This window comes from Neolamprologus multifasciatus, chromosome 23 (assembly GCF_963576455.1).
Source record: "Neolamprologus multifasciatus chromosome 23, fNeoMul1.2, whole genome shotgun sequence".
Lineage (NCBI taxonomy): Eukaryota > Metazoa > Chordata > Actinopteri > Cichliformes > Cichlidae > Neolamprologus > Neolamprologus multifasciatus.
In genome coordinates, this window is record NC_140460.1 from 5,867,251 (window position 1) to 5,891,478 (window position 24,228).

At 38.9% G+C, this 24,228-nt stretch overlaps 2 protein-coding genes across 3 annotated transcripts; one reads left to right on the forward strand and one right to left on the reverse strand.

Moving 5' to 3' along the window:
- The first annotated feature begins 1,070 nt into the window (after nt 1-1,070).
- tmem161a (transmembrane protein 161A) lies at nt 1,071-7,372 on the forward strand. Its single transcript, XM_085149975.1, has 11 exons — nt 1,071-1,205; nt 1,670-1,773; nt 1,859-1,942; nt 2,134-2,225; nt 2,407-2,563; nt 2,958-3,173; nt 3,395-3,538; nt 3,642-3,755; nt 3,881-4,055; nt 4,237-4,333; nt 6,546-7,372. The coding sequence occupies exons 1-11, from the start codon at nt 1,203-1,205 to the stop codon at nt 6,848-6,850; spliced, it is 1,491 nt and encodes a 496-aa protein (XP_085006101.1). The 5' UTR covers nt 1,071-1,202; the 3' UTR covers nt 6,851-7,372.
- Nucleotides 7,373-12,263: 4,891 nt separating this feature from the next.
- Nucleotides 12,264-22,536, reverse strand: mef2b (myocyte enhancer factor 2b). 2 transcript variants are annotated; one of them, XM_085149979.1, is made up of 10 exons: nt 22,200-22,536; nt 22,039-22,117; nt 17,920-17,999; nt 16,209-16,412; nt 15,819-15,947; nt 15,458-15,647; nt 14,390-14,538; nt 13,997-14,111; nt 13,138-13,249; nt 12,264-12,910 (listed from the first exon to the last, which is right to left on the reverse strand). In XM_085149979.1, exons 3-10 carry the CDS (start codon nt 17,971-17,973, stop codon nt 12,598-12,600), a joined length of 1,266 nt encoding a protein of 421 aa, XP_085006105.1. In that variant the 5' UTR covers nt 17,974-17,999; nt 22,039-22,117; nt 22,200-22,536; the 3' UTR covers nt 12,264-12,597. The 2 variants fall into 2 exon arrangements, with proteins under 2 accessions (XP_085006105.1, XP_085006103.1); XM_085149977.1 differs by having other exon boundaries at nt 22,039-22,536.
- Nucleotides 22,537-24,228: the final 1,692 nt, after the last annotated feature.

Here is a 24,228-nt window from a genome sequence, read left to right on the forward strand (position 1 = left end):
CTTTACTCATTCCCTGGTGTTTAGTGTTTTAATACCAAATCAGAGAGTAACAGGAGCATATCTGAGACTTTAAGCTTCACAATCTGCATAATGTTTGTTTTTATCCAATGAAATGCTAAGATGCATGATGGTGGAAGCATGAAACCTGGAGATTATCATTAGAAGGATCACACAGAGGCATTAAGGGGCACTGAAGAATAACAAGGAAAGATGAAGGGTACAATTTTACATTTAATTAGAGATGAGAAGTAAAAGCAAAACCTCTTTACAAGTTTCCTTATTGTTTGTCATTTTTATACTGCAGAATATGTATTAATTAACAGACATTTTCACACTATTATTTTTTGTATGTTCAAATCGTAAAACCGGGGGAAATGATGCAATTATTTTCAATCATATTTTCAATCATATTTTTACTATCACAGTGGCATGTTTTTTTTTTGTCTCTATCAGGGGCCTAAGAGCCAATAAAAGCAATGTTATTCTGATGCCTTCATAAAAATCGGAAATGTTCACGTGAACTAGTATGGCTGTTGTGTTAGTTGCGAAAGTAAAATACTATGCCTAATTGCTACATTATAAACAAAATCCCCAAAATCCATATTTTAATATTAGTAATTGAAAATGTTAAAGAGGTAAAAAGGAAGGGGCAGGAGTACGAGTAATAGAAATTGTATTTTTGTCTACCTGTTCTTCTTTCTCAAGGGTTCTCACCTTTCAGTTCTTATACTGATTGCCCTCAGTAGGCTGAGAAACATATTTAACTACAGTACTTAAATCACACTAATTTTGCTCGGCTGCACCTTTTCTTTTCTTTCTTTTTTTAACCTGGGTGTTCAGGCTCAGTGACTCTTTAGATAAAAAGAAAATCGTTCAACATTAGCAATTTGAATGTGTGGTTATGAAAACAATGGTTCGTTTTCTCTGAAGGTTAACCAATTAAGAAAAATAAATAAAAATTAGTAGAAAATACACTTTTACCTCCAGATTGACTTTCACCTCAGAGGCATATGGGGATTCACATTTCAGATTTACGATTCTTTCCCGGAGCACCTGAAGGCATCTCCCGTCTCCACGACTACATCCGGGACATTTAACAGCTCCACATGTCGGCAGGTTCAGTTCAGATGCCAAAGACTTTCTTGCATGAGAAGAAGCTGCTTTAGTTACTCTCGTTTTAACGACGCCGTTTGGAAGAAGAGATGGTAACTTCATTTATAGTCTTATATATAAAAAAGCTTCTTACAGAGTGCTGGGAAGCCCACTGACGAGCGCTTTTTAGGTGTTCCGGAGGCAGTTAGAGCTAGTTTGCTAATGCTAACCAGCTATACTGACAGGTGGTGGACCTCCAGTTAAATTTAGCACGATAGCCATTTGCTCAGTTTCATTCATTTCGCAGCGGCTACCAGCGTATCGTGTTCTTAGTGCTGTTGAACGTAACCTCTTCCTGCTATTATCTCTTTAATGTCCTACGTGAGTTAGCTTCTGCCACAGACTGTTATATGTAAACAAACCGTGATGTAGCCAGCTCTACGGCTCTTCAAACTTTGCTGCGGAGTCCTTACTGTTGTAGACAAGGCGCTCGTGCTCTCTACGTCATCATTATACAAAATGACACTATGCAATCAAGTGCACGGTGTAAACTCAGTGCGTGTGTTTAATTTGACAGGCGCTGATGGGAGTTCAGCTTGTGGTCAGTTTACTGGCCGCCAGCATAATGCAGAGGATGGCTCCACATTGCTCATTTGCACGCTGGCTCCTCTGCAACGGCAGGTACTGTCAGTAGTATAATCAGGTTTTACGTTATTCACACAGTGCACTAAACTGCTTCAACACATGTGCTTGTTGTTTGTTCCAGTTTGTTGCGATTCAAACACCCTTCAGAGGGAGAGCTGTGTGCCCTGGCAGGGAAGCAGATGCCCAAACAAAACAGGAGAGACAGGTGGGAAATGGAGGGCTGTGCTTCATGCTGCAGGACCACTGCGTGCTATAGCATGAAGTTATAAAGTTGTATCATGTGATTCTAGTTTACTCCATGACAGCGTTATAGTGTGTTTCTCATCCATCCTTTTCCGTTTCTTCATGCTTCAGGCTTGCATTGTTATTTTTTTTCCATCCTTTATTTGCTCATAGGCGGCAGAATGGGGAGAATAAGCCGCTCACTGTGCCCAAAGACATTGACCTTCACCTGGAGAAAGCACCAGTCAACGTCATTGACGCTCTCGGTAAAACAAATACTTCTTCGTCCACATCACAGTAATGTTGTGCAAGAGTAAATATCACTCGAAGCCCAGCTTTGACTGTTAAGTCCCGCCGATGGTTTGCAGCATATTACACTGCATGGAAACTTTATTGAAATTCTCATTTTGATTGTGTTTTTTTTTTTGTTCTTGTTTCTACTTTCAGTGCTGCGCTTTTTCCTGGAGTACCAGTGGCTTGTAGATTTTGCAGTCTATGCAACCGGAGTTTTCCTCTTCACCGAGTGTTACTATAGTGTGGTAGATGCCAGCAAAGAGGTTAATATTGGAGCCATCTGGTGTGTCCTGACTGTTCTCTTCTGTCTGTATCCTTCAAATGTAAAACACTCACTCTCTAGATTAGAAAGAATATATCTAGACCCAGATTAGTTTGTGATGTTTTCCTGAATGAAGATCCTGATATGTCCACCACATTCTTGGCAGCTGTTATATCAATGAAGATGAGTTGGTAACTATCTATAGTACTGAATGAACCTAAAATCCTAATAATCTCTTTCTACAGCTAACGTTTAATCTCTTATTAGGAATACAAGCACTACTAGTGTTAAACTAATATAAAAACATTAAAAATGTCTTACAAATTGTAAGTCTTATACATGTTTAACTAAAGGTAAATTATCACTGAAATATATGTAGCTCCTTTTTTTTTTTTTTTTTTAAACACCTCTCATTTGGTTTCCTTTACCATCTGACCCACAGAAAGACCCTTCACACCCTAATGAGCCACTACTTCCGCTCTGAGGAGGGTGGTGAGCGCTCAGTGTGCCTTGCCTTTGGTTTTCTGTGTCTGCTTGTGGCCATGCTAGTGTTGGTTGTCAGAGAGGACTACCTGGAGTTCGGCCTAGAGCCGGGTTTTTCCAGCCTCTTTGACAACTTGGAAATCTTTGTCAAACAGCAGGGCTACGCTGACTGGTCGTACGTATCTCCATGAAAAGATTACTTCTGGTTGAAATATTGACCTGTTGTCTTTAAAGAAATGCTTGTTGCTGTAAAATTGATTGATATTAAATCTTATACGAGTTGAGTCATCTTTCAATTGGCACAGGAATGAGCCCGACTGTGTTTGATATCTGTGCTGGAAGTAGCCCTCCTTGAATATTGGTGTCACTTACTGTTAGTGGTTGCTTTAAATTCAGAATCCCAGTGACTAAGCTGACAGTGAAGCTTGGTTTGGCTGCTGTCTGTGCCTACATCGGAGCTCTCTTGGCCTTCCCTGGACTGCGGCTGGCTCAAACTCACTTAGATGCGGTGCAGATGAACTCAGACCGTCCACTCATCCAGTAAGAATTGTTATATGAAAAATAGCATGTGCTTCATGTCTTTTATTGCTACACATTAGCTCTACTCTGCTCTTTCAGTTGTGTCCCTAATGTTTCCTGACAGGATTCTGCTGCATATGGGTTTTCTGTCTCCAGTCATTGTGTTGGTTTTGTGGGTGAAACCCATTGCAAGAGACTTCCTGGCCAATGCACCTATGGGAAAGACTTCTGTTACTCTGTGAGTGCTCATTTCTGATTGATTGGCTACGAGAAGCTAGAACGAACAATCAGGAAATAGAAGAATTCTTCTAGGCAGCGCTTAGTGGACACCTGGCTAATCTCTGATAACTTCACTCTTTGCAGAGTATCCAGTGAAGCATTTGACAGCATGCGTCTTTGGATCATCGTGGTGTCGTGTGTGCTGCGGCTGGGTCTCACCCGTTATCACCTCCAGGCCTACCTCAACCTAGCTCAAAAATGGGTAGAGCAGATGAAAAAGGAGGCAGGACGTATTGCTGCAATTGATATCCAACGAAAGGTCAAATGCAGTTTTAAACTTTCTCAGTATTGCATGCTTTTATCTTATAAACAGACAAATTGAGAGTTTTTAATTAAAAAAAAAAAAACTAATTTAAAAAAACTTTAAATATTTAAGGATAATTCTTAATAAAAACTTAATAAGTGCCTGTGTCGAGTAAAGTTTCTGTGCCCTCTTCCAGGTTACACGTGTGTTTTGCTACCTGACAGTAGTTAGTCTTCAGTATCTGATTCCAATTCTGCTCATCCTATTCTCAACACTGTCACTTAAGGCACTGGGTAAGTAAAATGCTCACTGAAACTCACATCTTGATATTTGAACTTTTTCTCAACCATGCACGTGTAGACTTTCACAGGCCTGAAGTTCTCTGGAAATTAATCAGACATTAATCCATTTTTAAATTGACTGCTCCTTATGTCAGATTGTGCCAATTTGCTAAGAGCACTAGTGAGCGAGGGCCGTGTGCTGCATCCTGAAGCTCCATCCAGGCAGTTTTGTCGCATAAACCAAAGTGAATATTTCTGATAGTTTCAGCATGTCTGAAGTGGACAGTTTGTATCCATAAATACTGCCAACCAAATATTTGTGATGAACAAAAGGTTCACGGATTTCTCTTAAAGTTAACTTCAAAAATACCAGCAGTCCTGGAGTCATGCTATAGAGTGGAGCATTTTTGCATTCATAGATAATCATTGGCATTGGACAAGAAGGCACTAATGGAATTGGAATTAATTAGCTATTAGCTTTTATGTCACTTGTTATTTTATGTGGTAAAAGTGACGCCGCTTGATATAAATGGGAAGCTGCAAATTTTGCCTCGGTTGTCACATTTGATCTTGTTCCTTATAACGATAAAAATGAGGTTTAATTGGAAATTAGTTGGCATCAGAGTGCAATCAATGAAAAATTAGCCAGCCAAAAACCAGATCCAAAAATAGACTTTTGTAGGTGGCAATTTGGCTCACAGCGTGAGGAGGCCACCATACACCACGAGGCTGAATGCGGCGGCTCGGGTTAGACGCCGACCTGCAGCCTTTTCCTGTGTGTCTTCCCCCACTGTCTTTCCCTCCTGTCTATTCTTAACTTTTACCCTAATAAAATTAAATAAATAAATTAGACTTTTACTATATTCCGCCCTGGAAATGTTAAATTTAATTTGTGTGCTATGAGTAAGTGGACTAATTTTAGCTGGTTCTAGTCAGGAAATGGCAAACCTACTGCTGCCAGTCGCAAGGGATAAGAATTTTGGTATTGGAAGTTTTCTGGTTTCCATCAATCAGATCCATGTGGAGAGCAAAAAAGAAAAGAATTTGTTGATGAGTTAGGTCATTATTGGCAATCATCTGACAAAGATTAACTTTTCGTTAGGTTTATTAATCAGGAATTGTAAGCAAGCGACTGATAAAAATGAAAGGGGTTGTTTTTGGGGGTTTTTTGGGTCTGCATATTCCCAAAAGCTGTCGGTTGTCCCCAGAAGCAAAATTAGCAAAGTAGCTTGATTCCAAGTAGGGCTGGGTATTGTCACTGATTTCTAGAATCGATTCAATTCCGATTCACAAGGTCCCGAATCGATTCGATCCACGATTCGATTTAATTCGATTTGAATCTGGGAAATTTTGACAGTCAGAAATATTATAATTCAGTACATCAAAAACGAAAGAAAACCATTAATCAACACATGAACATTACCTCTGACGTTACAGCGGTTTTATTAGAGACACGGCTAAGCGTTTTGCATTTTGCATAATTTTAAAAAGTTTAAATTTGTTCAGTATTGAACGGCAGAAATTAGGTTTTCTTTTCGGAAGTATGTAAAACGGAAAAAAAAAACGTCGGCTGACAGCGCTGTAAACAACGGTAGACTTGTGCGTAACAAGCAAGCAAATAATAAAGAAAACAGTACAGAGAGAGAGCTGTGCATCGTGGTCGAAGCAAAAAAGTCAGAGTGAATTCATGACGATGTTTATGTGAAGCGTAGTTTGGATCTTCTTTTGCTGCTGGTTCGGTCAATATTGTTTGGAGAGACATCAAACTAACAGCTTTAGAATCAGCGCATAAAGGGCGTGAACACAAAGCGCGACCCGCCGACAGATCAGAATCAGAATCTGTCGGCTTTCAGCCCCGACTGTGAGAAAGGCGACATCTAACTGATTCTGATCCGCGGGTTGCGCTGTGTGTTTAAGTCTTTGTGCAGAATCCGTGTTCCTGCACTCATTTACTGTCTTAGCTGTTTGGTGGTTGTTGAAATTTTGTGAGATTTCACCAGAGATTCTGGCATTTCGGGTATAATAAATTTATATTAAAAAATCAATTCAGGATTTTAATGAATCGATTTTACGTTATCCAAGCCAGAATCGATTTTAATCAATAAATCGATTATAAAAACCCACCCCTAATTCCAAGGCTGTCTGACCAGCAGGCTAGGCATTTATTGGACAGGTTAAGCAGTCTGAATGTTAGTGAAACATAACAACCAGTTATTTGTTGCAGGGGACTTCTCCTGGAGTACAGGTGCCCAGGATGCCCCTGGTGTGACACCAGCAATCATCATGCCCACAGCTGCACCTGTCCTGTCTGGAGCTCTAGATGAAGATGAAGAAGGGATGGAGGACATGGAGGAAGACATCCAAGCTACAGTAGCTCGACTGTCAGAGACTTTCACAGCACTGCGATCTGTCCTCACACCGCTTTTCTACAGAGGGTTTTTTGCCTTTCTCACCTGGTGGGTGGCTGCCTGCCAGGTCATAAGCTCTCTGTTTGGCATCTACTTCCATCAGTACCTTATGCAAAACTAACTAAGGAAAATGGAGTGCCATACTTCTATACATCCAGCAATCAGCTCACATTATGTTGTTGCACAGGATGCCTGCAGACAGCAGAGGGGACATTTCATTAAAATAGAACTGCAGCTGGATTGCACCATCTTTCTGGTTGTAACTGATCAAGGTTGGATGCTGTCTGTTGCAATATTTACTACTTTTTGACCTTGTAACTTTTTGAGACCAGCAGGACTCTGGCATTAGTAACACACAAATATACAGAAAGAAACTGAGTGGGGTCTGCATCACAAATCAACTGCAGTTTAATCTGCCTTAACATGTATCACAATGCTAATTCTAAATTGGCTCAGTAAAATCTGGGTTTAATTGGCCCAGAAGGTGGCACCATATACCGATACTGATGATAGCTGTGACAATTCAAATGAAGAAAATTATATTGCATTAAAAAAAATATGTCAGCGCAGGTGTTATTACAGCCTTATAGTGCAGTGTTTCTACACTGGTTAACGCAAAAGTAGTTGTCAGACATTGGGGCAGTCCCTGCAGGTGGGGCGCATACAACAAAGTGAAAAATATGAAGTGAAACTTAAAGCCTTTTTTTTTTTTTTTTTTTTTTTTTGGACTATTTGCGTTAGAAGGGTCAACTGTGCAGTCTTTTTAGGTGTGTAGCGTCTATTACGCACACTACTGTTGTGAAATTCTGGTAGCGTTTAGTCTAACTTGATATGCAGTAGTAACCACCTTTCATCCACCTTGTTCACGCCGCTGCCAAACCAAACTTTGTTATCCACAAAAATGAAGGATACGTTTGACTGAGCTTATAGTCAGTTGATATCACATCATTCTTACAGTGAATTTAATGCAGGCCGTGATAGTCTTGTGATGAAATATGACAGCGTTCACATTCAGGTTCAAAACATTCACCAGCAAGTTGATTTGGATATTGCATTGATAAAACCTGGAATTCTGCAGGAATTGCCTCTGGATTTTGAAAGGTCAACAAAAACAAATCTGATCTGTTTATCTGACCAAAATAGTGCATTTGCTTTAACTGTTAATAAATGGTGCCTGTAACCGTATGCTTACTTGACATGCAGCTATAATCGCCTCACCCTAGATGAGAGGTATACGAATTGTTTATTAAAGCTCTTGTTTTAAATGCAAAGTGCTCAGTAATTGTCAGGGTACTGAAGAAATACAGAGTCCAGTTTTTGTTTTGTTTTCTCTTTTCCCAGAAAGACTTGTTAAAGTCTGTTTTCCTGAGAGGTAACCCTGCCTGAAGCAGGTTAAGCATACAGTGTTGGTTACCATTGTTAGTTACTGAGGCTAAAATTGAACCAGCTTTGTGATGATGTTAAACCAGAGTTAATCCCAAATGCTGCTGGATTACCTACGGCGCTCTCTTTGTGATACAGACCCCAGTGTTATCTAATAACTTCTTTAATAGAACATTTTTCTGCAACTTCTCACATGTATCTATGCCATTGTTACTGAGTTTTTGTTTGTTTTTTGCATTTTCAAAGGAACACTGTTAAATGCTGCATTTATGATATTTGGAGGTACCAGGACAAGTATGAATATTTTAATGCCTGAGTAATAAGACATATTTTTGTGAGGGACTCTTTGCAGTCCTTAAAGAACCGATTCACGAGTGCTACTTTTTTTTCTTTTTTTTTTTTTGATTTTGAGTTTTATTTTTTGGGGGAATTTTTTTTGGTTTTGTGTTGTTTTGATTTTGTGTGTATGTGTGCGTGCGTGTCTTTTTCTGCTTCTTTTTCCTGTTTTTCTGTGTGGGCGTAATTTTCAGATCGAGCCTACTGAGTGTAATGCAGTGTGGCTGTGTATTAGTGTTTGAAAGCCAAACACCGTGGAGCTGTTGCTCTTTATCTTGAAGTGCCTGGGAGCTCAGGGATTTTGAGCGTTTTGAAATCTCCTTCCTCCCTGTTCATGTGTGTTTAGAACAAGCTGATATTCTGCAGTGAACACTGCAGGTACATTTCTATTTTACCCGTTAATTTTCAAACACTACCCATGAACAACATGCTAGTTGCAGTGTCTTAATCGCCTCCTTCATAGGTTTTGTTGTTGCTGCCAATCAGCCATGTATATGTCGGACTAATCAAAACCTTCTCTGAATCAGTCTTCATCAGTGTGTTTTATTTATTTTATTTATGATACATTGATTAACTCTGTGGATGGTTTTGATCATTAGTATGTTTTCTTTAGATGGTGTATTTGAATGCTCTGATATCATTATACTGTGAAGTTGATATGAAATGTTCCCTTAGGAGATTTTCTGAATGCATGTTGTGCAACACTTTGGCTGTAACCTGATTTTTTATTTTTTTTTTATTTTTATTTTTTTTCTTTCTTTCTTTTTCATGTGTGGTCCTAATAAAAAGATTTGCTGTTTTCACGTCATTTTGACTTTCTCCTTTAATTCCTCCTTCCACCACGGAGCGTGGGAGATGTTACAGATAGAACATTTCCTTTTAAAGAACTGGTACTCCATTGACAAAAGACATGGATGACAATGGAGCGTCTAGTCGCTGTGCAGGGTGCTGATCTCTGACCCCAACCTCCTGAGAAGATCGTTCTTTAATCACTGGTAATTATTATTAACCTAATGCCACCTGGACTCTGGGAATAAATGTTTGCAGTGGATGAGCTTGGCTGTAGCAGCAAAATAATCCAGTTATTAGATTTTATGCACTGAACTGCTTTTATAATCTCTGTTTGACAGTGCAGTTTAAATCATTCATATGTATTTTGTGACATCAAAACCTTCAAAATCACGTCACGTCAGCTTTTTGCAATAATGACGAGAGTGGCTCCTGACATGATTTAAATTCTTCCTCCAGTCAAACACTGTGAGCATCCTTCAGTAAAAGAAGCGACATGCTCCTCACCTCACTGTCTTTTTATATGGACAACTGAAAGACATTAACCGTCGCAAAGCCACTGAGAAGCTAACAAATTTGAGAGCACACCAATTAGCAAATCCTACATCTCAGTATGAGTGCAGAAACATTTCTAGGACAATGTTTTTGTTGCTGTGGAACATCGGTTTAATTTGAGTCATGTAAGCAGTATCTTCATCTACGATGAGCGGTCAAGCTCATCCTTCTCTCTGGTGGGCCTGTAAGAATGCCTGGCCTCATGAACTGAATGGTGATATTACTTTTACGCATCTGTGCTGGAGGCCTCGAGCCTCTTCAGTCTGCTCTATGGACTGCAACAAGGCAAGTCAGACAGCCATGGCTGGCTGTGGTTGCTATAGAGGCTAGAATATATGTCTTTGTGTGTGTGTGTGTGTGTGTATACATAGGACCCAGACATGCCTTACAGACTGGGCCTGGTCTAGTCTCATCAGACCAGACATGACCCCAGTGACAGTCTCGTCATTTAAGGTGGAGAGACGACAGCTCAATACTGTGTGTGTGCCGTGGAAAGGCAGGTCAATTCTCCATAGAGGCAGCATAGAAAAACATTTTGGCATGGTTACTATGAAACAACCAGCTATGGAAATGACCCTATTTGTGCCCATTTTTTGTCTTGTTTGGAAGAAATAAAGGTTTCCAGGCTTTTGCGTGGTCTATTTTTGTTCCTCTCGTTTGGTGGGTGCATGGTGAGCTGCCTGACAGGGCCCTGACATGATAATGAGGGAGTGTGTGTGTATTCAAAAGATAGAATGTAGGTGAATAAAATGAAATAAATGGACACATGAAAGCTACATAGTGAAGGGCATTTTACCTGCTTTCAGAATTAATGTACATAAAAACAGAGGGAAATGATTCCCTTTTATGCCATTAATTTATTAATTATTAATTATGTAATTATGACATTTTTTTTATCTGAGAAAAATGATAAACTGAATGTCCTAAAATTAAAATAAAATAAAAAAACTCAGACTGGGGCAAACACACAAAGTAAACAGTCTTTATTTTCAAATGATTCACAAAAAATGTCAAAAAAATGCCTCTGTTTTGTTAGTGAAGCATCCAGCAAATATGTTTGTATATACGTGTTTAAAAAATCAACCAGAAACATCAGAATACTGACAACTTGGCTTTTCATGTTTCATATATTAATCCACAAAAATCCACATATCATGAAACGAGAGATAAACCGACAGTGGAACTTGTATTTGAAAACCTCCACGAGCTGGATTTTAGCAGGAGCTTAATTTAATGAGCCGATTAACCGATTTATTAGATAAAGAATTACCTGTTAAGGCTGGTCTCCACTGCTCTACACTTTAACCAGGCTCAGTCAGATTAAAAGTGTGAAATAAGACGACCCCTTGTGGACAGTGAATGAAAATTATCTCCTTTTTAAAAATTTATTTTTTTATTTTTGAAGATCAGAAACTGAAAACGCAAAACTAAAAGACATAGAGGTATCCAGTGCACAAGATTAAAAAGTAAATGTATACATAAAAGAAACCTGGATAATAAATGAACAAATTAATTGATATTTGAACTCATCTAGTACAGCTTGTCTCGTGTTTTAACACATCATAAACGCAGGAATATCTACACTAAACACTTACTACACAAAGCCCTTCAGGAAGAGTAAGCACACGATTGCTGCTTTTTAGAAAAAATCGACCAAATAAAGACAAATAGACAATTTTTGGGCTGTTGCAGTATTTGTGTGCAATGCAGAGGGACAATAATTAAACACTTTGGTCTTAGCAGACTGCTGTGAGTGTTTCTGACAACATAAAATGATCACATTACAACAATACTAAAGATAAAAAAAATAATAATAAAAAACACTTGAAAAAGAAAACCATTTTTACATCCCAAAGAGCTCATTGACCTAATCTCTGACACAGACTGATGCCCAGAATCTTAAAAGGGTGGGTTCACATTTTTTCAACTCTTTTTTTTTTTTTTAGACGATACTGTTGCAAAATGTCCCTCCAGTTCTGCAAATATCTTTGTTTGTTGTGAATCATTTGTAAGAGATGGGGGGCCAAGACACAGGAAGGCAATCTGAGGCTACGGCAGTCTGATTTAAGTTGGGATATTTTCAGAGCGAAACTTCCTTTTTCTTTGTTTCTCTACAAAGGATGCCTTTGCTTTAACATGAGAAGGTGCTTTGTAAAGCAACATTGTCTGGACAAAACAAATAATTCAGACAGAAGAAACCTCCCGTTAACTGAATTTTATGTGATGTTAAAGAAAAAATAGACAGTGGCTTTCATACCTAGATTTCTCTTATTAAAATTCCATTACGAAGGTATTTTCACATCTGAAAGGAGAAAAAGGAAACTGTGATAACTAAAAAAACCTTTTATTTTAAGAACGTATCCAATTAAATGCCCTGTTGTGTAACCTTATCACATAAAACCCCAGTCAAGCTACTTTTTTAGTACCTATTTTGTTTTTATTTTTATTTTTATTTTTTTTTAAATTTTGGCTTTGAATATGTGCACTTCAGAGAAATTCAGTTGGTCCCACACTGCTGCTGTGCCCAACTTCAACAAAGTCACAAGAAAACAATCACATTTCCAACTTGTACTTTTGATTCACATTAGCTCCACACAGAAAACTAACCCTAACCAAACAAAAAGCAAAAGTCTGTATGCATCTATCTCCTCGTGGGATCAAGCAAGTGATGCAGAGAAGAATTCTCCACTGCCCAGGAGAGACCAGCTCTGTTTGAGGAGACAAAGAGAGGCATACGTCGACCCTTTATGGTTTTGTCTGAAGACAGATGTTGACTGAGAGTGGGTTGTAGAGCGGAGCAGCTGGCTATCTCTGCCAGCCGTCGCTCATCTCTAACTGCCGGAGCGACTGCCCTCCTTCCTCTTGGTCTTGTGGGTAGCTGGTTTTGGCAAACTCTTTCGTGCCATTGGCTGGATGGCTATCTGGAGGGGTATGACGAGCTGAATCGGGGTTGCTCATTGGAGAATGCTGCCTGAGGTGGTGCAGAGGAGGGGAGGTAGGTGAGGCCATGTGCTCAGGAGAGCTACGCTCCGATTTGATGTTGAGGTTGAGGGACGGCAGATGCGGAGAGGTTGGCGTGCAGGACTGAGAGGGGAAAGAGCATCCCCCGCTGGACCCTCTGAAAACAACAAGAGGGTGGAGGAAATGAATTTGGATTGAAACACGTCATCAGTCCTGGAGTTACAGCTAAGAGGCACTAGAAGTATAGCTTGAAGATAATTTATAGACAGTCAAAACTGCTTGTGAACATGACATTTAAGAGTCAACTATCACCAATGGTTCAAAAAAATAAAAAATAAAGTGGATTTACTGTATTATGTCTAGAATAATATATGATATGCTCACACAGGATTTATATGAGGCCCATGAGGCTCCTGAGGTGGCTGCGCCGCTTGCCAGGGGTTTACTGTTCCTCTTTGTAAACTGACTGAGTGATAAAAACCAGGCTGGCTGTACTCTGCAAAGGAAGAATAGATATACATCGATTTGGAGAGGACAGGGGGGGAAACAGGAGAAAAGATACAGTTTAATAAAATGGTTTCATTTTAAGACAAGATACACTTCACAGCAAGGCTGGTTTGACATTTTGGGAAATACCCTTTGTAGTTTTTATCGATGAGCACAAGATAAGAAGACTGTAACCTCCCATCACTCATGTCTGTACACTAGAGATGAAGTTAGAGTCAGACGATGTTCTGCTTAATTTGGAACAGTGTAAAAAAAAAAACCCTAACCAAATTTCCCTTTCTTTTTCTTCTTCTTATTTATTTATTTATTTTTTTACCTTCTGTGGAACTATTTCCTGGCTGGGTTTAGCAAGAAAGGCAATGTTTTCTCATGATAAATTCACCAGAAAACCACCTGAAACTCTCCAAGCTCCTGGTCCTGCACAAACTCCAAACTTTTTTTTTTAACACAGATCAGAATGAGAAAAGGTTTGTGCACTAATAATGAGGTTCTGGGGTGAACTGCACCACAGTCAGTCAGTATCCTTGCTTTGCAGTTGTTATCCTAAGCTATGCTAAGAGAGTATATGTGTGGTAGGTTTAGTTTTGCCATACAGACATGAGAGTGGCATTAACACTCTGATATAACCTGTTAACATGTCAAACTATTGCTGTATTACTACTTTGTTAGTTGCCATATATTTTTCATATATTTCCTTTTTCTTTCTTTCTATAGTAACAGAACACAGATGACATACCAGAGGCTCCAGGGGAGGGGAGACCATATCCTCCCAAACTGTGACTCAGCAGCCCTGCCTTCCCCATAGCCACCATTGAGCTGCTGCTGTGCAGGCCCTGGTATAAAAGACCCCTCTGATGATCAGAGAAAGGGAAACAGTCATACTGGAAATCTTGAGTTTGTACTGATGTAGTGAAGTCAGTGTATGAACACTATGAAACTTGTGAATATTATAATTGTGAGAGGTGTGAATGAGTCAAAAAAACCCGTGAAGTTTCTTGTCCAAGTTTGCAGAACTATTTATGTGTTTTGGTGTTTAATTAAGAACTTTAGTTTTTAGAAGCAGTACGACATCTATTAGAGGCACTGACACCTATTTGTTTTGATCACACTGGATAGCACAGCTACTTACAGCGGAGTTGTGGTTAGCACGTGTGGCCCCCATGGCCTGATTAGCACCATCTGCCCGCAGGTTTTCAGTGCCCACGTTCAGAGGAGGAGGGCTTTTCATGTCCAGAGCTCGATTGAGGTTGCCATGGGAAAACACAGAGTAGCCGATACCTAAACAGTGAAAAAAAAGGAGCAGGAAGTGAAAAGCGATCGAAGCCCGTTCCACTACTGTCATTTATTTTTTGTGATACAATCATCACCTCCCTCTGCTGCGGTATACAAGTGTGATTTTGAAAAAAAGAACTTCTTCTTTTCCTTTAACCTTTGAATGAGTATCAAGCCTTCGTGAGACACCAGGCAGGTCTGAATACTTAATATGTGCAACTGTACTGAATATACTGTAAGTCATGTGACAGAATCCACTGCGAACGCAATGTAAACCAACAATCACTGTCAAATCTTAGATAAAACAGAGCAGTGCATCAAGAATCACTAAAAATGTCAGTGATCAGTATTTAATGACATCCCAGTGCATCCAAATAGTTAGAGACTGTACGATGGCTGACATGATAGGCAGGTGTGATGCATTCTGAATAGAAACCACAGAGCTGGTTGTAGCTGCAGTTACACTGTTGGAGGGCCAGTTTCACATAACAGACCGACTGCGCACACACACATACGCACAAAAACACACACACTTCCTGTGAGTTCACAGCCAGCTGCACAGATGGTTGACAGTACACACGAATTTTACAGAAAGCATTTAACAAGAAGTTAGAAGAGTGGCTCATGGATTTTCATGTGAAAAGCTATGACTCTGTTTAAAGGTAGAATAATACTGGTAGATTATTTGTAGTGGTAGATTAAATTTTAAAAAATCATTTAGACTTTGGTTTTATCATGAAAGCGCTAAAAACACACACAAATAACTCACAAATGAGCCTGAATGAGCCTGACAAACGGCCAAAATTTGTGGAACTATACAAGATGCAATAGAAACTGACGTGTTTTTTCAAACACAAGACATACACAAATAGATACTACCCTTAGTAGTTATGATGATTCTGGTGTAGGACTTAATGAGACTAACCCGAGTGTTGAGACATGAATGCAGTGTGTGCATGGGGTGCAGCAGGACTGGCCGAGCTGGATCTGGAGTTTAGAGATTTAAAGCTCGGGGGTCTGTGGGAGGTCATGCCGGATCCGGATGAATTGGGAAAACCATTCTCGCAACCTGCAGACACGAGGAACTGTGCCTCTGGTGAGAGCAGAGAGGGACCCTGAAGAGTAAAACACATAACGTGTAATTTTGACAACAGTATGGATTAAAGATCAGTTAATTAAAGATGCTTTCGTAACACAGGATTCTAAGTAGAAGTCAGTTTGTCTGTGTTTGGTCTGTGCGTGTCGAGTGTAAGTACGGAGTAAGGAGTAAGTATGTGGTCACTAACATAGAAGCGCTGGCGAGCCACAGAGAGATCCATGCCCTCACTTAGAGGATACTTGTCCACCGCCACCTGCATGCTCTCCTCGCTGTCAAGCTCTGAGCCATCAAGTCCGAGTCCTTTCCTACGCAGGGTCTGATGCAGAAGAGAAAGTGCACATGGAAAATTACTGCAACAATAGTACAATGGTTTCGAACCACAACAATGTCACGAGAAAGGGTTTTCACTCAAAATACAACAGCTGTTTTTCCAATTATTATTTTTTTTTACAATATCCTTCCAGAGGCTTTATATCTAATAATTGCATGTTCTGTTAAAAATTTGGTTTACGTTCCAGATCAGCTGCGTATGAGAAGCTTTCACATACTTCTTTTTAAAAAGCTCCTAAAATAGTACCTCCAGTATGTCCGTGTTGGTGCGACTCTCGTGTGGCTCGCTGTACTCTGTGTATTTTAGCAGAACTTTATCCATGTCTGTGCTGGCGTACTGGAACAGACGGTTCGTGCTGTTGAAGATGATGAGAGCGATCTCGCAGTCACAGAGCACGCTCAGCTCGTAAGCTTTCTTCATCAGGCCAAATTTACGTTTGGTGAAGGTCACCTGTGACAGAAGAGAAACAGGTTTGCATTTTTAACTCCCTCATGTTAACTCTGCAAAGTTGTGAGCATGACAAATTAAGGAAGTTGGATAATGAAAAATAAAATAAAATAAAATAAAATAAAATAAATAATAATAAAATAATAAAATAATAAAATAATAAAATAATAATATTAAATTAAATTAAATTAAATTAAATTAAATTAAATTAAATTAAATTAAATTAAATATCCCAGAGAGACTTTACAGTGCAGAACACGTTCAATCACCAGACACTTCATTCAGATACACAAACCTTATCACCACAACACTTTCAGTCAAAAAGATCAGATATGAGAAATAAATTCATTCATTCTGAAAAATAGTTAAATAAGAGCTCTGGATGTGTACACAAACTCACTATGCATATCATGTGTTTTTCCTAACACAGCTAAAACGTTAAATAATATTTAGGGTGTTTCATGGAATTGTAGTATTTGAACAGATATTAATGCACAAATAGGCTATAAATATGATGCAAGCATTTTTGTTCATGCCACAGTATTGTACAAATGATAATATCTGTCTGTGGTATTGCAGAGCGGTGTAACTCTTGTGCCATAAGTTGATGTAAGCACTATGTTGTATATGTAATCGGTGCTGTCATGATTCATTTTGCATCAAACTGATAAGCAGTTCCTCTTCTGTTTAATGGTGTGTTTTCTTGTTAGTTCTTAAAGTTTTAATAATATTTCCTTAATCTAGTGTCAACTGTCGGCACGCTCACATCCTTTTTTTTGTTCAGTGTGAAAGATGGTCTTTTTGTCAAATAAAAGAATCTCACTTTAACTGGTGTTAAGGCTTTTGATAAATTCACAGCTTTAGGTTATTGTATCACTTACGTTCAAAATATTTGCTATTACCACCGTTGGGTAGAAAATAATGAATGCTAGTGATAAACTGCACGATTTTAATAATGTTTCACACTAGTATAAATATCATAATTTGATATTTCATTAATAGTCATCCTTGCATGCCTTTGCATTTGCATTTCAATCAGTGAACCTATGTTTTAAATATTTGCAGTGCAATGCTGGACAACAAACAACCACAGCGTCGGCTACATAATATGCACATTTGCATGAAACATGTACCGCTATTTTTGCAACTCAGTGCTTGCAGCTTAAGTGACACTTAATTACAGAGTCTAAAACATATCTGGAAGAGGACAACGTTAAAAATTTGCCTGATACATTTCCTGAGATATCAGCGCGATGTCTTTAAATGTCTTGGATTGATATACAATTTTTACACTAGAGAAAAGGCCCACACGTTCACACTGTAATAATATTTGACACTTAAAAAACAAGAAAATGTATCTGATTGTTCAAATAATCTGGATGAAGTTTTTATTCTCCCTGCAGTTAACTATAATTTTAGTAGGACTGGATAATATTTACTGAGAAATATTTTTTTTTAAAACAACATATGTGTGTGTGTGTGTGTGTAACATGAAACGATGTGTGCTCACCTGTCTATTTCTCTGGTCAAGAATACGAGAAATTTGTATTTTCTTTCTTCCCATTTTCTCTTCTCGTCTTAGTCTGACACCTGTCAAACAAAGTGAAAATCAGTGTTATACTAGAATAAAACAGCATACTTAAACATTTGCAGTAATGTGTGAAAATCAGCACCAATGAAATGACCTAAAACATTAAATGAACCTTTACCCTCGAAGATCACAAAAAAATTTACCTCGACACTTAAGCTTGCATTTTTAAGCAGTTGAACTAATTATTAATTACTGTAACAAATTTGAGGTGATATGATCACATATTATAATAAGAATAGAATTAATGTTCAGTCATTAATACAATTCTGATGGGAAAATGTCATCCCTTTACTTTAAGTGACTCAAGTCGTTTCCCCTCAGTAGGGCGAGGGTGTTTATTTTTACCACCATGAAGCAATGCGGTCTAAAGTTAGCGTGGCTCTTGTGGGGCTAGCAGTCCACACAGAATGACACCCTGACAGTCTGGGTTACCCCCGGGCCAACAGCACAGTGCTTGACTGCACCAAGCGGCCCCAAGAGACAGGGTTAAAAATACAGTCCATAGCTCTTTTTAAAGGTTCAGCAGGCAATAGCTGAAACCAAACAGTAGAAGGAAAACGGTGTGTTCTTGAAAGATGGCTAATGCTAAAAGCCACCCACTCTTCTCTCATGCACAGCAAGGTCAGGAAAAAACAAAACAAAACAGGATTTTCAGGCGCAGATAGCAAAGACGTGGCTGTCTTGAGAATATCCATTTTTGAAACTCACACCCGTGGTTTTTCTGTTTTTGTTGGGCTAGAAAACAATGCCCCCCATCCCTGCTGTATAGAAACAAAAACAAAGCTGAAAAACATGGAACTGAATGTTTTAATTTCACTGACGCTTTAAGAGATGGCTTTGCTGAAAATACAACATTAAATCAAATGCATCCATAAATTTGCTCCCTGTATGAGCTGTCTCCGTTTGATGCTCACTATCAGTAAAACAACTGTGTTAAGTGGTGGTCTGCCTCTTCTGACTGGGCCATACAGTATTTCTCCAAAGCCCAGAGGAGTTTTCACTGGTTTTCCCCCCTAATTCTAGACGTCGTGACTTCTCTATATTTAGTTGCTTGCCCCTCCTGATGGTGCCTGAGCGGATATGAAGCCCGTGTTCCCACGACCCCTAAAGTGCCCGCTGTCCTTCAACGTAAGCTTGGCACACAGAGATTTGGGGCATGTCTGGAAGAGTCCACCTCGTTGCCCTTACGATTACCTTATAAAGTCTTGCGTTATTTGCTTCGTTGAATATGTTGCAGAGCCAAGACAAACCTCAAAAGTAACAGCTGCAGACAAACTCATCCTTGCCAATGTCTGTACGGTAAAACAAAGTGCACAACAGAAAAATAGAACCACAAAACCAGCACTGGTCTGTCTAACTAACAACTCAACTACCACAAAGAATTCACACCAGGCCAAGCTGTTCTGGGTTTTTTTTTTGGACCAGAAGTGAGACAATTTCACCTCATATCAAGGCATGTTAATGTAGAGAAGAGAGGGAAGTGGGACATATGTTCTAAAAAAGGCTGAAAGATGTTTATCACAGGGTTTTACCGAAGGTTCCGCTCTTCTCAAATATAACCAAATGTCAACTATTAGAGCTGCTGACAGCTCTGTTAAAACCTATGGCTAGCTGGGTATATATAGCTGCCCCTCCAGCAAACCGGCGTGGAGTTAGCTATAGAAAATCTATGTGGTTTGGTAGGTTTGTCAAAGGCCTAAAGGCCGAGATGGGCAGGAAAAGCCTGGCTGTGCCTCACAGCTAAATCTGGATACTTTCCCATTTGACAACTGCCATTTGAGGTCTGCACATTCACAGAAACAAAAAACACAGCATGCATCTACTGCCTGTGACATTTCATCTCCATGGTCAACTACTGAACATCTCGGGGAAAAGGTGGACATGAAACGGGACAAGCAAATCTTCCTTTTTGTCTCATTTGCCATCAAACGGACATGAATGAAAAACAGAATCACCATCTATCCTGTCATCGTCCAATAGTTCAGCACATGCACACCTTCCCCAGAGCCTCAGGCTTCTAGGGAAGGACAGTGCCTTTTGGCAGATACCTTCCCAAAGGTGAGACAGTGGAAAACACTGAGTACAGACACATGCAAGGGCAGCAGGAGCTTTGCTTTACCCCGGGATCGTCTGACTAATCACCGGGGAACTACCTGGGACAACAGTGCACATGTACAGAAAACCCTGCGCATCAAGGTAATATTAATTGGTCTTATTAGCACCGCTGATGTTGCTCATTAACAATATGTATCGCGCAACATGTTTTCTTGCTGCAGTGAACTGTATGCATGAATGAGAAGGGGGAAAAAGTAGGGCATTTGTAGAGTATTGGGGGTTCTGCTTCAATGGTTTCCTTTCCATGAGTCATTCAGAGCACGGTGGCTTCAAATGTTTCAAAAACATGGTAAACACTTGTAAGCTTATTAGCCAGGGAGGCTAATGGTTTCTTCTATGGTGAAAATGCAGATTACCCTGCTCTCTACGCAGCACTGAATGTTAAATATGACAAGATATATAATGGTAGTGTTGAAATACTGTTAGTTAAAGATGGTTTGAGAAAAAGGTTTTCATGTTTTGCTCTGCGAATGCATTAGTTACACAACTATGGTGATCACAAGAGAAGCAACACCTAAAATGTCTACTGTACTATATGGGTATAATGTGCTTTAACTGTTGCAAGCAGTGTGTGAATCAAATCTAACAGGGTTGTTGTTTTCACTGTTTTAGTCCTTTTATCAGCTCGTGAATGTCATATCAAAGGCCAGTGTTATGTGGGCCGATGTCTGTCTTCACCCATTCCCTCTCTGTATGTATTAGAGCATATACATACATCCTTCTGAACTAAAGTTAAAAAAGGTGAAGGCCAAATCTTGAAAAATTTGAAGTCTTAGTGAGAGCCTCGCTTATTCAAATCAAAACAGAAGCATACTCATAAAATAAAGGCCCCAGGCGAACACTTTGCTTCTTAGTCTTTATAGTTCTCGACAAAGCTTTGCATAGCTAGCATGGTAACCAAAAGAGGTCTTTTTATTATTTTTATCTTGTAGTATACCTAGGCTGTATATGTCTCTGTTTGCCACCTTTGGGGTCAAACGGTTCATGTGCTCATCGGGCCTTTGCAGTGCAATAGCGAGGAAATATTTGTCTAATTTTAACTGGGGATAATTGAATTGCCTTGATATTTTTTCATAGAGCCAGAGTAGCAATGTTGCATGCAGGCACGTTCTGAACATTTGATCTTTCCATAAATAGAGAAAAAAGGGTTTTTTTTAGTCTTCCAAAAGGTTAGAAAGTCTGACATCCTCTCAAACTATCTGTGAAGATGAGCCACGCCTCGCACTAAAAGAGGAAAACCTCTTTGAGGGCATTAAAAATGGAAAAAGATACATGTCCAGCACAAAGGAATGTCAGAAGATTAAAGACATCAGAATCAATCATGCTTGCTTTAAATTAGACTAAGGACAACAGGTAAAGGGATGAAAGAGCTATCTGTCTGTCTGTCTAGATATCTATCTATATCTGTTTCTAATAAGAGCAAAGTTAGTCGAGATTCTTCTTAAAAGTTGAAGCAGTCTACTTAGAATGGACCCATGGGAGTCATGGGATGTGCTTGTTTTCAAAGGACTCTGATTCATTTTTCACAGTGAGCAAGCCAAGCAAGAATTAAGTAATAATAAATATAATAATAACTATTTTTATTATTATTATAATGATAATAATAATCATAAAAGTTAAAAAGAAGTAGAAATGCATTGCTTAAACCCGTTTATGGGCAATTATTCCCAATAACTTGCTGACGTCATTTCAAATAAACAGTTTAAGAATAGCCTGTCTGTCCCCGAGTTGCCAAGCACTCCTGTCTATTATAGCCTCATCTCAATAACACAGCAACAGGTACTTTACTCACAGCTGTGTCATGCAATGCTCTACACAGGAAACCCCAGGAAGCTTCGCTCATTTGCCTTAAAAACCGAAATAAGAAGATAAAACAGAAACTCAACACGTGCTTAAAAATAAAAATAGAGCATCTGATCTCACCTGTTCCTCGATCTTCTTTTTCTCTGTTTACTTCTTAGTTTCACCCACTCGATCGGGACCAGTCAAACAGGAATAGTTGCTGATAGGAAACATAAATGACTAAGTGAGCGTCGAGAGTCTTGCTGTGCGTTCTGGTCTTGTGCAGATGCAGAAATATTCACCTGATGCAGAAGCTGCGGATGATTCAGGAGCGCTGCTTTCCAACAGCTGGCTGCTATAGCCCGCCTCTCGCTCTGTTTGTGCGTGTCACCACACACCGCCTCCTCGGCCATGCTATTGGACACACTCTTCCACCTCCCCTCCGCGTATAAACGCATTCGTCACTATAAGGTGTCAGCAAAAGTTGCGTAAAGTCCTTTATGCCTTCAAGATTTGCATTATGAAGCAATTTAGTTCTAATGTTATCTTTTAAAATGTATCTTTGTACAATTTAATAACAGGAAGGGTGGAGGAGGTGACAACAGACAGTGGAAAATGTTGTTTTGTGATTAATAATTTGCACACACACACACACACACACACACACACACACACACATATATATATATATATATATATATATATATATATATATATATATATATATATATATATGGCTAAATGGCATTTTTGCTTGTGATTCATTCATGTACCACAAAATATTACAAGGTTTTTGCAGGACATTACTCAAAAACAAAAATATATTAATTTTTAACACACACACACACACACACACACACACACACACACACACACACACACACATATATATATATATATATGGTTAAATGGCATTTTTGCTTGTGATTCATTCATGTACCACAAAATATTACAAGGTTTTTGCAGGACATTACTCAAAAACAAAAATATATTAATTTTTAAATAAAATTTTATAAAGTAAATTTAAGGGATGACTTGAATTAATCTCTTTAATGGGATTCTGCAAAACTTAAATTGAGGGGTGAGTCACATGAATTTGATATACTGTGCAAATGGGAGTGTTATGGCTGACTTTAAAGTACATCAACTCTGAAAATGTGACAATAAGAAGATTTATTTAAGCATCTGAACGCAAAGCAGAAGGAAGCAGAAGAGCATGGAGCATAGCTGAGGTGTATGGCGGTTCTTCCCCAATTACAATGCAAGGCATAACATTAGGCGTGAGATTCTGTTACTAAATGTACTGCACACAATAGGAATAGGCATATGTTATGTTTCTATAGATATGGTAGATATTTGTTATGATATTAGCTATTATTTTGTTTAAAAAAAAATCCCCTTAAATGTAAATCCTGCTTTGCCTAAAGTAGAAGATACAATGTGCTTCTTAAAATTAGCCCCTAGCAGAGTCAGTGAACCTAAAGAATTACAGTCTGATCCAAAAGTCATTCAGCATGAATGAGAATAGAGCAAAACTATTCTGAGGAACACTCTTCTAGAGTTCACGGTCATTTTGATAAAAAAATAACTAAACATTTTGGCCTCTTTGGTTGGAAGGAATTTCTCATTTTTTTAGTAATGACATAAAAATTTTATTGTGACTGATGAATTAAAGACTTGAGGTTGACTATGGTGTTTCGCTGCTGTTATGGGAAAAGGAAACATCTGTAAATGTTACTTGTTTATCGGGATACACTCATCTCTTTGCATTAAAGTCAATTTGCACCGTACTAACTGAAACACTGCTTTATGCTCAGCAAACCTGAACACTGGCCACAGGCCATTGCTCAATACCAGAGTCTGTGGTGGCCTGTCACTAGTTAAACCTTTACACATTTCTCTGCCATAGAAACAGTGACAACCTAATCACACATTTACACCAATAAAAGCCTAAACACAACATAATTGCAATAGCCAATTCTAAAACTACAAAATGAGTTATTTAAGATTAAGAGTCTTTTTAGTGTTTGTGCCTGTTTGTCCGTACATCAAGTAATTTAAAAATGAAGCATTCAGGCAGTAACTATGTATAAATAAGTGAGGAAATAAAAAGTAAATACAAAATACTGGATGAAAAGTCAAAATTTGGAACGACGAGGGCATAGTTAACATTATCAGCGCTCAAAGCAATGTCTGCTTTCAAGTTGAGAGCAGCTCAGAGTGATTTCCTCATTTTAGTCTAGCCTGAATATTTGAGGCACAAGGAGCTATGCAAAAATAAACAAATTGCTTAAAAAAGGCAAAGAAAGCAGAAAAGGACAGAAAATAAAT

What these genes read in the sequence shown, in the direction of transcription:
- mef2b (XM_085149979.1), bottom strand. Translation starts at nt 17,973, where the DNA reads ATGGGAAGAAAGAAAATACAAATTTCTCGTATTCTTGACCAGAGAAAT. An exon ending in TTGACCAGAGAAATAGACAG is followed by an intron (nt 16,413 to 17,919) that starts GTGAGCACACAT and finishes CTTCTGTCACAG; the next exon opens with GTGACCTTCACCAAACGTAA. An exon ending in GGGCCTCATATAAATCCTGT is followed by an intron (nt 12,911 to 13,137) that starts GTGAGCATATCA and finishes TGTTGTTTTCAG; the next exon opens with AGGGTCCAGCGGGGGATGCT.
- tmem161a (XM_085149975.1), top strand. An exon ending in GGAAAGACTTCTGTTACTCT is followed by an intron (nt 3,756 to 3,880) that starts GTGAGTGCTCAT and finishes CACTCTTTGCAG; the next exon opens with AGTATCCAGTGAAGCATTTG. An exon ending in ACTGTCACTTAAGGCACTGG is followed by an intron (nt 4,334 to 6,545) that starts GTAAGTAAAATG and finishes TATTTGTTGCAG; the next exon opens with GGGACTTCTCCTGGAGTACA.